This window comes from Mesocricetus auratus, unplaced genomic scaffold (assembly GCF_017639785.1).
Source record: "Mesocricetus auratus isolate SY011 unplaced genomic scaffold, BCM_Maur_2.0 Super-Scaffold_100011, whole genome shotgun sequence".
In the NCBI taxonomy this organism is placed as follows: Eukaryota; Metazoa; Chordata; class Mammalia; order Rodentia; family Cricetidae; genus Mesocricetus; species Mesocricetus auratus.
Genome location: NW_024429195.1, coordinates 2,741,818 through 2,754,064, shown reverse-complemented (window position 1 = coordinate 2,754,064; position 12,247 = coordinate 2,741,818). Strand labels below are relative to the sequence as shown.

The 12,247-nt window shown below is 43.5% G+C and overlaps 1 protein-coding gene across 2 annotated transcripts in view; it reads left to right on the top strand.

The window, feature by feature from the left end:
* The first annotated feature begins 57 nt into the window (after window positions 1–57).
* Window positions 58–12,247, top strand: part of Gmps (guanine monophosphate synthase) — a 51,981-nt gene continuing 39,791 nt past the window's right edge. The window contains exons 1-2 of one of the 2 annotated variants that reach the window (XM_040754347.1): window positions 58–113; window positions 4,626–4,834. In XM_040754347.1, coding sequence (XP_040610281.1) covers window positions 4,688–4,834 — 147 coding nt within the window. In that variant the 5' untranslated portion in view covers window positions 58–113; window positions 4,626–4,687. The remainder of the gene's footprint in view (window positions 114–4,625; window positions 4,835–12,247) is intronic. The other variant, XM_040754348.1, reaches the window with a different exon arrangement.

The window sequence follows — 12,247 nt, the reverse complement described above, 5'->3', positions numbered from 1 at the left end:
GGACGAAGCGACGCCGGGGGGCGGGGGTGGGATGGAGGCGGGGCCCGGGGTTCCGTCTGCGCGTGCGCCGGGCTGGCACTCGTGGGCCTCGGCCATTGGGCCTCCGTCGCCACGTGAGCACGGTTTTTTTTTGTTTTTGTTTTTGTTTTTCTCCCCCCTCCCCCACTAGCCCCTTCTTTAGCGATGCTGTGCAGCAGGGTGGTGTGGGAGAGTTTGTCTTTGTGTTTCCTTCATTCCCTGTGTAACGCTCCCGCCCCAAGATGGTTACCGAGCTTTGGTGTCAGCGCGCGGCTGGCCTGGTGCTCGACTGCGTGGAAATGAGGCGGTGCAGTTTCCCCAGTGGGATGGGAAAGTGTAGGGCACCGCCGTGTACACACCGGGTGAATGAGATAGATAGCTTTTCAGTCCGCCGCGTCTTACTTTATGCCACTGGGAAACTTCTCGAAGCCGCCCTTCTTGGCATCCACAGTTAGGCATTTTAAGTGGCCTCCCTTTCTTGTTTTTTTTTGTTTGTTTGTTTGTTTTGTTTTGTTTCTTTTCACGAATCGTTGGAAGCTCTTGGATCTGGGAACGTTGAGATCATAGATTTGGTGTCTCCAGCGATGCCGGAGAAACAGGTTTTCCGAAAAACGTTATGAAGTGCCTCGCTGGCCAGTTTTCAGGCGTCCCTGCAAACACAGCAGCACATGCTTTGGTCATTTTTTTTTTAATGCTTTAAATTTTGTCGCGCGTTTGCTGCCCTTGCGGGTTTTTTCTTCTCCCCCCCCCCGCAGCTTATTAACCATTTAGCTGATTCTCTCGTGCTCCCTGTCTCCCTCCCTCCTCCTTCCTTTCCTCCCTTCTTCTCCAACTCTCCTCCCACTTCAGAGTGTGTGTGGGTGTGTGTGTGTGCGTGTGTGAGACAGAGACAGAGAAGTTTGAAGCTGGAGTTACGTTGGTGAACAAGCAGTAAGCATTCAACTACTGGGCCATCTCTCCAGCCCTTGCACCCGCTCAGGAATTTGAGACTATTAGTAATTATTGTTATTGCTTATTATTACTATTATTTTTAACTTTTCTACTGTTTTGAGACTGGGTCCTGGGTCACACTGACGCTCAGGCTAGCCCATATAACCCAGACTGCTCTCAAACTTACAGCCACCACTACCCCACCCACCACCACCACCACCCCGTCTTAACCTCCTGAGTCCTGGTTTTTTTTTTTTTTAAATAATGAGCCAGCACATCTAGTTTAATGTATTTAAACAACAGAAAATGAATGGCAGCCCTGAAGTCTTCTAGTCTTTGTTAAAGAGAAGAATAGAACTGGGTTTTATTTCATTCGTCCTTAATTGGATTGTGTGATTTCCCGTTCAGTTGGTGCATGCTTGTAATCCAAACGAAGTTCCTGGCCATCCATAACGACATAGCAAGACCCTTTCTCAGACACTGAAAGCTGGGCAACCTCGACACACACCTTTAATCTCAGCACTCAGGAGGTAGAGGCGGGCTGGATCTTTGAGTTTAAGGCCAGCCTGGTCTACATAGCAAGTTCCAGGACAGGCAGGGCTACACAGAGAAATCACGTCTCAAAAACAAACAAAAAAATCGGAAAAGAAAACAGTTTGCAGTGCTATTATCTTAGTGAGACCAAAAGTCTCAGTTTATTTCTTTTTTACTTATTTTTGCCACAGGGTCTTACTGTGTGGTCCTAACTGGCCCAAAATGCATTTTGTAGACCAAGGCTGGAGTTGAACCCACAGAGACCCCCCTGCCTTTCACCTGAGTGCTGGGATTAAGGCGTGCACCACCCTGCCTGGCCCTGCTTTTTGTTTTTGCTTTTCTTGAGAAGGGATCTCATGCAGCCCGAGCCAGCTTTGAGCTCGATATGTACCTGTTAGGATGGTCTTGAACTCCTGATGCTCCTGCTTCCACTTGCCAAACGCTAGCCTCACCAGCATTTGCTGTCATACCTGTACAAGTCTCAATTCCACTGAATACAGAGTAAGGTTTACCACTCACATTTTTGCATTGCAAGGGTTTCAGGAAAGCAGCCTACAAGACTGACTGACTGTATGAATTTGAATAAGAGTGCCCCCCCATGGGCTCCTATATTTAAATACTTAGTCATCAATAGGTGACACTGTTTAGGATTAGGAAGTGTGCCCTTGTTGAATTGGGTGTGGCCTTGTTGGAGGAAATGTGTCACTGGGGATGGACTTTGAGGTTTCAGAAACCCAAGCCAAGCCTAATGGCCCTCTTGCCGTCTCTCTGTCTCTCTTTGTCTCTGTCTCTCTTTGTCTCTGTCTCTCTGTCTGTGTCTCTGTCTCTGTCTGTGTCTCTGTCTCTCTCTGTCTCTCTGTCTCTCTCTGTCTCTGTCTCTCTGTCTCTCTGTCTCTGTCTCTCTGTCTCTGCCTCTCTGTCTCTCTCTGTCTCTGTCTCTCTGTCTCTGTCTCTGTCTCTCTGTGTCTCTCTGTCTCTCTCTCTCTCTCTGTCTCTCTGTCTCTCTCTCTCTCTGTCTCTCTCTGTCTCTCTGTCTCTCTGTCTCTGTCTCTCTGTCTCTCTCTGTGTCTCTCTGTCTCTCTCTCTCTGTCTCTCTCTGTCTCTCTGTCTCTCTCTCTGTCTCTGTCTTTCTGTCTCTGTCTCTGTCTCTCTCTCTCTCTCTCTCCCTCCCTCTCTCCCTTCTGCCTGTGGGTCTCCATGTAGGACTCAGTAGCTCCTCTGTCACCTGTGTGCTGTCTTCCTGGGTGCCGCCACACTCTACCTGCCATGCAGATAATGAAACTGAAAGCAAGCCCCAGTTGCTTTCCTTTAGAAGAGCTGCTGTGGTCATGAAAGTAGAAACTTGACTAAGACAAAGGCTACGTAATGTCAGGCTTTTGGTTTCTTTGTTTGAAGAGAAAATAATGAGTTTGCATTTCTGAAGGTGGTGTTTAAATGAGTTCACCAAACCCAAGATAAAAGATAAGCAGGTGTTTTACTGGGGAAGAACTTAACACAGATAAGAGTAAATAAGCACCTGCAGCCTTCCTGCTCCAGAGGATACATACAGTCTCTGCCCTTCTGACAACTCTTTCTGCCACCCAGGAGAGAGCCACTCCTCTGCCTTGAAGGGGTCACCTGAAACCAGGCCCAAAGGGTGTGGCCACTACTACAAGTTAAGCCACTACACATTTCTATTTGGGGTTTTTTCCCCTTTACTTTGAGATTGGACCTTGCGTTCCATACATACTAGACAAGACTTCTATCACTGAGCTAACCCCAGACCTTTTATGTGTGTGTTCCTGTGCTGGGGTGTACACTAGTATGTGGATGTGTACATGAGTGTATGGTGTATGTGAGTATAAAGACTAGAAGACAACTTTGGGTTCTGTCAACTCCTCACCCCCTACTCCCATGGAGACAGAGTCATATTAGCCTGGTATTCACCAAGTAGGCAAGCAATTTCATTGAGTTTTGTAAGATGATACATTAATACTACAAACATAGGAAGTAGATGCCTATGAAGTAACTTAGCTAGTCTTATTTAGATCTCACTTTTTTTTACATGTACTAGTGTGTGTGTGTGTGTTTGTGTGTTCTGTGTTAAACTTTTAAGTGCTATTCCTGTTTGATATCATACCTATACCAACCCTCTCTCCTCCTAATTCTCTTCAGTTTCTAATGTTTTTCCTGACTATATTTATGTCATTTGAAAATCTGTATAGTAGAATCATATAATAAGTGACCTTTGGGATCAGCCCCACCCCCAGCATCAGTATTCTTGAAATCCAAATAAGATGTTTATAAATCAATACCACCCACATATATCATATTTTTTCTTTTTTTTTAAAGATTTATTTATTTATTATGAATACAACATCCTGCCTCCATGCATGTCTGCAATACCAGAAGAGGGCGCCAGATCTCATTACAGATGGTTGTGAGCCACCATGTGGTTGCTGGGAATTGAACTCAGGACCTCTAGAAGAACAGTCAGTGCTCTTAACCTCTGAGCCATCTCTCCAGCCCCATATTTTTTCTTTTTAAACTTGTAATAGTTATTCATTTTATGGATGCCACATCAGTTGAGTTATCGTTTAATTTTGTGAGACAGGGTCTCACTGCATAGCTCAACTGGTAGGGTCAAATGAACAAGTGAATTTATTCTAATTTATCTTTATTCTTTAACAATACCTTAGCCAGGGGCTGGAGAGATGGCTCAGCGGTTAAGAGCACTGACTGTTCTTCCAGAGGTCCTGAGTTCAATTCCCAGCAACCACATGGTGGCTCACAACCACCTTGAATGAGATCTGGTGCCCTCTACTGGCATGCTGAAGATTGTATACATAATAAATAAATAAAATATTTTTTAAAAAAAACAAAAAAAAACAATACCTTAGCCAGATGGTGGTGGCACATACCTTTAATCCCAGCACTAGGGGAGGCAGAGGCAGGCAGATCTCTGTGAGTTGGAGGTAAGCCTGGTCTACAGATTTGAGTTCCAGGACAGGCTCCAAAGCTACACAGAGAAACCTTGTCTCAAAAAATAAACAACAACAACAAAAAGAAAAAAAAAGCCAATACTTTACTTGTATACAATGTATCTTGATCATATCCAATCCTCCGACTTTCCCCAGTAGGACCCTCTCTTTTTTGTTTTTCAGAGCTCACTGAGTCCAACTAGTATTACCTGCATGTGCACGTCTTTGAGGCCAAGCACTGGAGCATGGGCAACCTACCAGCAGCCATTCTCTGGAAGAAAAACGACCCTCCTAGCAGCCAACCACTGCCAACAGCTCCTAAGATAGGGGGGGAAACTTCTGAGTCCCTCTCCCATCCATGCTGCAGTGTTGACTGGATTGATCTCGTACAGGTAATCGTAGCTGCTGTGACTTCATGAGAGCAATGTCCATGTCATGTTCAGAAGACAGCACTTCTACGCCATCCTCCGGCTCTTGCATTGTACCCTGGGTCTTAGTGGGGTGGCAGGAAACGGTTAATATAAATGTCTCATTTAGGGCTGAGCATTCACCAATCACTTATTCTCAGCACTTTGGTCAGCTGAACCTTTGTATGGACGGCTGTTCACTGCAGAAAGAAAAGAAGGTTCCGTGACAAAAGTTGAGAGCAGCCCTAATCCATGGGTATAATCATAAATATCTAGAGAGAAGCTTGACATGTCCATTTAACAAAACAAAAATCGTAAGTTTCCCATCCCAGGACCTCTGATCTCTCCCGTGATGGGCTTTTGACTAGGTTTACAATAGTAGGCATGAATTGCCTTTTATAGAGCAGACAGCAAATCTGATCAGTAAGTAGTTGGTTAGCCTATTTACTTATTTTTTGTTGTTGTTTAGATAAGGTCCTGTTTATTTTAGAAAGGGCCTCATATAGCTCTTAAACTCACTATGTAGCACTATGACCTACCAAGTGCTGCAACTATAGATATGTGCCATTATGCCTGGCTTTTATCAGTGTTTTAACAATTTCTTTCAATTATGACTCCTTAGCTATAGTGCTGATTTCTCTTCAGTAGTTATGTTGTGGGAATCTCTCTTGAAAAAGCACTCTGACACCAGTGAGAGTGTAATAAAGATGTCACCAGAGCCAGGACAGTTCCTGAAAGTCTTTGGTCTGTGGTCCAGTTTATACCCCAAAACAACAAGGAAAAGTGAGTGAGCAATCGAGGTTTTACAGAACCCTGCCTGGCACTCAGCTTTTTCCCCTAAAAACACATATTACAGTCGACAGGTATAAGCTTCTGTGGTCGGGTTGCTAATGGTAATGACATATCGTGTTTTAGCTCTTCTCCAGGTCCTTCTGTTCCAGATGTCAGAGTGAAGTCATGCTTGGAAATGAGCAGTACAAGCAGTGCTAAAAGTTGGTCTTTTTCTAGCTTATTCTACTTCAGTTAAATTATCATTCTATTGTTGAGTACTAAATTTCTGAATCCAGCTAACAACAAACAACAGGAGAATATTACAAGTGCAAGCTTTTAGGGAAAAGTTTTGTATTTATCCAATTCAGTGTTTGTGTGCATAATGTTTTGTGTATAATTTTGTTTTTAATGGATAGTGATAATATAAAACAAAATCAAAATCAACTGAAAGAGCCTACAGCCAGATGTAAAGACACCCATGTTATAATCAAAGCACTGAAGAGACTAAGACAAGACGTTCACAAGTTGCAGGCTAGCCTGAGCTACATAGTGAGTTCTGAGCTTACAGGCCTTCATACCATACCCAACTCAGAGTCTCTTTTATAAAGTCATTAGTTCCTTTTATAGAGGCGCCATTTTATGATCTACTCACTGCCCGAAGGCTCCACAGTCAATGATTAGGGATAGTTGAAGGATATTAATACGGGTGATCATACTATTCTACTTCTGCTTCCACAGTCAATGATTAGGGACAGTTGAAGGATATTAATAAGGGTGATCATACTATTCTACTTCTGCTTCCACAGTCAATGATTAGGGATAGTTGAAGGATATTAATACGGGTGATCATACTATTCTAGTCCTGCTTCCTCAGTTCTTCTCCTTCTCACATGGAAATATACTCATTGCATTCCAAATCTTACTGTTTTCTGGCATCAGCTTTCAATACTAAACCTCATCTAAGTCAGATATGGGTAGTACGGTTAGTATTGACTGTCAGCCTGACAGAATCTAGAATCTCTAAAGAGGCAAGCGACTTAGTGTACTTGTAAGGGGTTCTCTAATGAATTTAATAGCCCCAGGGCATGCCAGGGATTGTCTTGGCTAGGTCACTTGAAGTACAAAGCTGGGTGAGCGCTAACATGTGTCTGTGTTTCCTGACTGACAAGCAACGTCACAGCTGCCTCAGGCTCCTGCCATCAGGACATCAGGATTCACGTGTTCCCGATTACCACACCCTTGAACCGTGAGCCAAAACAAATCCTCTCTCCCTTGAGTTGATTTTGTTGGGGGAGTTTGTCATGTCAACAGGTGACAAAGCAATCCATATACATATATATATGTATATATATGTATATATATGTATATATATGTATATATATGTGTGTGTGTGTATGTATGTATGTATATATATACATACATATATATATATATATATATAATTTTAAGGGAAATTGTTCCCCAGTTGTGCACCTGTAGGATACATGCTATAGCCTTCCAAAGTTCAGTTATGGACTCCAGAATGGTGGCTCATGCCTGTCATCCCATAACTTGAGTTTCAGGCCAGCCTTGGCTACCGAGTAATATCAGTCCCCCCCCCCAAAAAAAAGTACAGTTATGGTTCAGGCATAGAGTAAAAAGCTCACATCTATAGAAATAAGAAAGAAAGAGATGGCAAGTCTAAGATAAGTGCAAATTACAAGGCACATTATATGAAATCTTAAGGCCTGAGAATCATCCTTGTCTCCGTCACTGTTCGAGAGCTGTGAAGAGGCGTCATGACCATGGCAACTCTTGTGAAGGAAGCATTTCATTGAGGCCAGCTTGCCGTTTCAGAGGTTTGGTCCATCACCATCATGGCATGAAGCATAGATAGTGGCACGTAGTCATACGTGGTGCTGAAGAAGTAGCTGCCGGTTCTACTTCCAAATTCAGGCAGCAGGAAGAGAGACTCTGCCCTTGGAATGGGCTTTTGAAACCTCAAAGCTCACTCCCAGTATCATACTTCCTCCAACAAGGCCACACCCCCCAACAATGTCACTCCTGGTAACCAACTATTCAAATCTGCGCACCTATGGGGGCCATTTTCATGCAAACCCCCACAATCCTGTTGACCTTTGAATTGTCTGTGGTAGGGATCCTGCCCTTGCTGATCTACCTAGGAGAGACTTTCCCCCAGAGCTGTGCCAGGCAGCCTGGCCCCTGCAGCTTTGTATAGAGGCTGTTTGTAGTCCAGGCTGGCCTTTAGCATACTGTCTGCTATATAGCTGAGGATAACCTTGAACTTCTCATCACCCTGTCTTGAGTTCAAGGTTGGGGTTACAGGAATGCACCCCCACAGCTGCTTTAAGTATCAAACCCAGCTCTGTTCATGATAAGCAAGTATTTTACCAACTGGGCTATAGCCCCAGCCATATTTGGCCTATTAAAAGAAAAATAAAGCCAGGTGTTGGGGCTTAAAAGGTAAAAGCAAAATGTTGCTAAGATCATATTTTGTTATTATTGTTTTTGATGGTGGTAGTGTTTTTGTTCTGTTTCAAAATAGACTCTCTATGTAGATTCTGTCTGACCTGGAACTTGCTATATAGATCAGGCTGGTCTCAAACTACAGCACTTCTCCTGCCTCAGTACATGAATTACAGGCATGCACCGTCGTGCCAGCCTCATAAATACCAGTTGTATCGCTGCTCACAGCTCCCACCCTGCGCAGCACACTACACTTGATTTTTGTTCTTTGCAAGTTTATTGCAGGTTTGCCTCTTCTGTTCAGTAATGTTTTCATTTCCATCTGAGACTTCCTTAGGATGCCTGTTACGATCTATGTTTACACCAGCATTTTCTTCAAAATTGCTTCAGTATTCTATGGAAAGACTGACCCATTCTCTCTAACTCTTCTTTCTTTTCTTTTCTTTTCTTTTCTTTTCTTTTCTTTTCTTTTCTTTGCTTTCTTTCTTTATTTATTTTTATTATTATTATTTTTTTTTTGTTTTCCCAGACAGGGTTTCTCTGTGGCTTTGGAGGCTGTCCTGGAACTCGCTTGGTAGTCCAGGCTGGTCTCGAACTCACAGAGATCCGCCTGCCTCTGCCTCCCAAGTGCTGGGACTAAAGGCGTGCGCCACCAACGCCCGGCTCTTTCTTTTATTTTTAAGATTATTTTTCATTCATATGTATATTTGTGTGTGTGTTTGGTTGTATACCACTTGTGTGCAGGTACCCTCAAAGGCCACAAGGTGCCATTAGATCCCCTGAAACAGGAGTCCCAGGCCATTCAGCCAACATGGGAGTGAAAACAGGTCCCCTCTGCAAGGGCAGGATGTGCTCCTATGCCGGACCACGTCCCCAGCCCATCTGTGAGTGACAGACAGATGGCTGTCATGCGGAATCTGGTCTATCCACTGGCCTCTCACTCACAACTCTCAGTTTTAGGGAATTCCGGTGGGTGGGGCCCGTTTCCACCAAGGGTGATGGTGTCTCTCTGTGTACTGATCAGTCTGAGCCATCCCTGGGATACATACACTTTTGTTGTCAGTGTCTGACATTTTTACTCTTCACAGCGTCTGTCTAGGCCAAATTCAGGTTCCCTGACTTCTGAATGCTCCCTGGTCCCAGGGCCTCAGACAGCACAGCTTTGAAACTGTGTCTCCTAAGTGAGATGACACGACAAGATGCCGTTGGTCTCTGCTGCTTTCCTGTCTGCAGCAGGGATCAGCGTCTCACCAAACTCACCACTGAATTTGAGACTTCACGAGGACCATGTGGGCTTCTCCTGAGCAGGACGCTGCAGGGCTTTCATTTGTATAGGCTGATGGCTGCTTTGGGAAGCAGCTCCCCAGATCGTCTCTGGCCAGGGAGATGTATGGCTGCATTTAGCTTACTTTTCTGCTCGTGCAATGTTATTTCTACTCCTTCTGTATTTTTCACTTCTTGCATGGATTTCTAAAGCTTTCCTCTCATATATATGTGTGTGTGTGTGTGTGTGTGTGTGTGTATGTGTATGTATATGTATGTGTGTATGTTGTGGGATTCCCACCTGGGTCCCATCACACCCTCAAATAACATGCAGGACACTATATTAATTATGAAGCTGTTGGCTGTTTGCTATGGTTTCTTAATGGCTAGCTCTGACTTAATTATTAACCCATAATTACTAATATATATTTCTATAAGGACTTATCTTGGAAGCCCTTCCAACACATCCTCTCTTCCTGGGAGATCACGTGGCGACCCTCTACTCTTCACTATATTCACTACATTTCCCAGAATCCTCCTCAACTCCTAGTCCCACCTATCTTGCTTCCCTATTGGCCAACATTGCTTTATTCATTAACCAGTAAGAGAGACATATACACAGAAGGACTTCCCATATATATATTTCTGATTCTTTCACCAACTAACACAGAGGCAGACGTCTTAACAGAAGTGCGTTTGGGAAGGGGACTTTGAGATGCAGTCCTACCATGTAGCCCTGGCTGGCCTGAAAATTGGAAACTTGCAGTGATCCCCCTGCCTCTGTTTTCTAAATGCCAGGTTTACAGGCATGTGCAAGTAAGTTTGGCTTTAAAATGTACATATAATTTCTGAAGTAACCTAGGACAACCTGCTAATATACCACTGCTGATTTCTTGTTTGGTTGGCTCAGTCATCCCCTGATTGACTTTTATTGTTACTATTGCTGTTTATTTTGAGTCAGGGTGAGCCCAGGTTGGTCTGGACCTCACTATGTAGCCCAGGCTGATTTGGAATTCATGGCAACCTTGCCTCAGTCTCCCAAGCGATGGTATCTAGGCATGAATCACCATGCTTTAACACTGGACATTATCCTGTATTTAATTTTCAAGTCATCCTTTTCCTAACCAGAATAAACCTCAAGGACCAGTTTAGTCAAATTAATTAACCAAATGGCTTTTACCAAAATATTGATTACTCCGCTTTTTTTGATGACATGTTCAATATGATCTGGATTCTCTTGGCCACTCTATAAATAATCAAAGGCAATTGAGTTATTTTGGACTATTTTTTTTTTTTTTTGGTTTTTCGAGACAGGGTTTCTCTGTGGCTTTGGAGGCTGTCCTGGAACTAGCTCTTGTAGACCATATTTTGGACTATTTTAAACAGCACACTGGAATCAAGTAACTTCTTTTGTTATTTTTCTTATATTCATGGTAATTATGTTTCAATTTAGAAAGTTCTTAATCTTTCTTGAATCTTGGGGGGGAATGTTAAAAATATGTTTGTTTCCCCCCTTTATTGACTACTAGAAATCCCAATAACCTTTTATTTAGTTTACTGGAGAATTTTACCAGAAAGATATATGTGGCTTCTTATGGTTTCTGAAAGCCCAGGGCGGTTGGTGTAAGGAAAACACAGAAGCCAAGCATTGAAATTCTAGATAGCAAGCCATTGCAGCTGTGGTTTGCAGATTATTTTTCAAAAGCACAAGGAGCGATTTACTGCCAGGCTTGTGGCCTCTGGCTTCTTTTTCCATGCAGTGGCTCCTTCCTATAATTTTGATTGTGGATTTCATTTCATCAGTTCACATATTACTTGGAATCTGAAAACTTGGCTGAGCAGGGCAGTGTTAGTTATTGAGGGCATCTGAGATAAAAGTGAAGGAATATGAGAGAGAGGATGGCATTTCTACTTGAGAAGAGCGTCCTTGGGGAGAGCAGGTTGGTCATGCTCCCTTCTCGGCAGCTCTTCGTACGTTCCAGATCTTAAACCTCTGTCAGATAGGCAGCTGGCAATGTTTCTCACTCTGTAGGCTTGCTCGTCACCCAGTTGACTGCTAATTCAGCTGTGCAGAAGCCTCTTCAAGAAGCCCGCTTGTCAACTGTTGGCCGTAATTCTTAGACAAGTGACGTCCTGTCAGGAAGTCCTTTCTTACACCCGGGTCACGCACGGCACAGCCTGTGTTCTCTTCTAGCAGTGTGAGTGTTTCAGGGTTCAAGTTTAGGCCTTTCATCCATCTGGAATTAGTTTTTGTGCAAGGTGATAGATAGGGGTCTATTTACATTTTTCTTACATATGAACATCTGGTTTTCCTAACACCATTTGTGGAAGATGCTGTCTTTTCTCCAGTATGTTTTTGGCACCTTTGTTAAATATCAGATGGCTGTAGTTACATGTACCCATGTTTGGGTCTTTGATTTTGTTCCATTGTGTACATGTCTGTGTTAGTGCCAGTACCATACTGTTTTTTTTTTTTATTACTACGACTCTATAATACTTCTTGAGCTCTGGGATGGCAATTCCTCCAGCACTTGTATTTTTTGCTCAGGCTTGTCTTGACTATCTGGGGTTCACATAGTTCCATAAACTGCATAGCTCTAAAAGCAATGAGAAGAGAATTTGGGCTAGGATTGTGATTCATCCTGTGAATAAATGGCAGTGAAACAATTCTGTGTGCAAGCTAAGGCTGGATTAGAAAAGGCCTTGTAGCCGGGCGTTGGTGGCGCACGCCTTTAATCCCAGCACTCGGGAGGCAGAGGCAGGCGGATCTCTGTGAGTTCGAGACCAGCCTGGACTACCAAGCGAGTTCCAGGACAGCCTCCAAAGCCACAGAGAAACCCTGTCTCGAAAAACCAAAAAAAAAAAAAAAAAAAAAAAAAAAAAAAAGAAAAGAAAAGA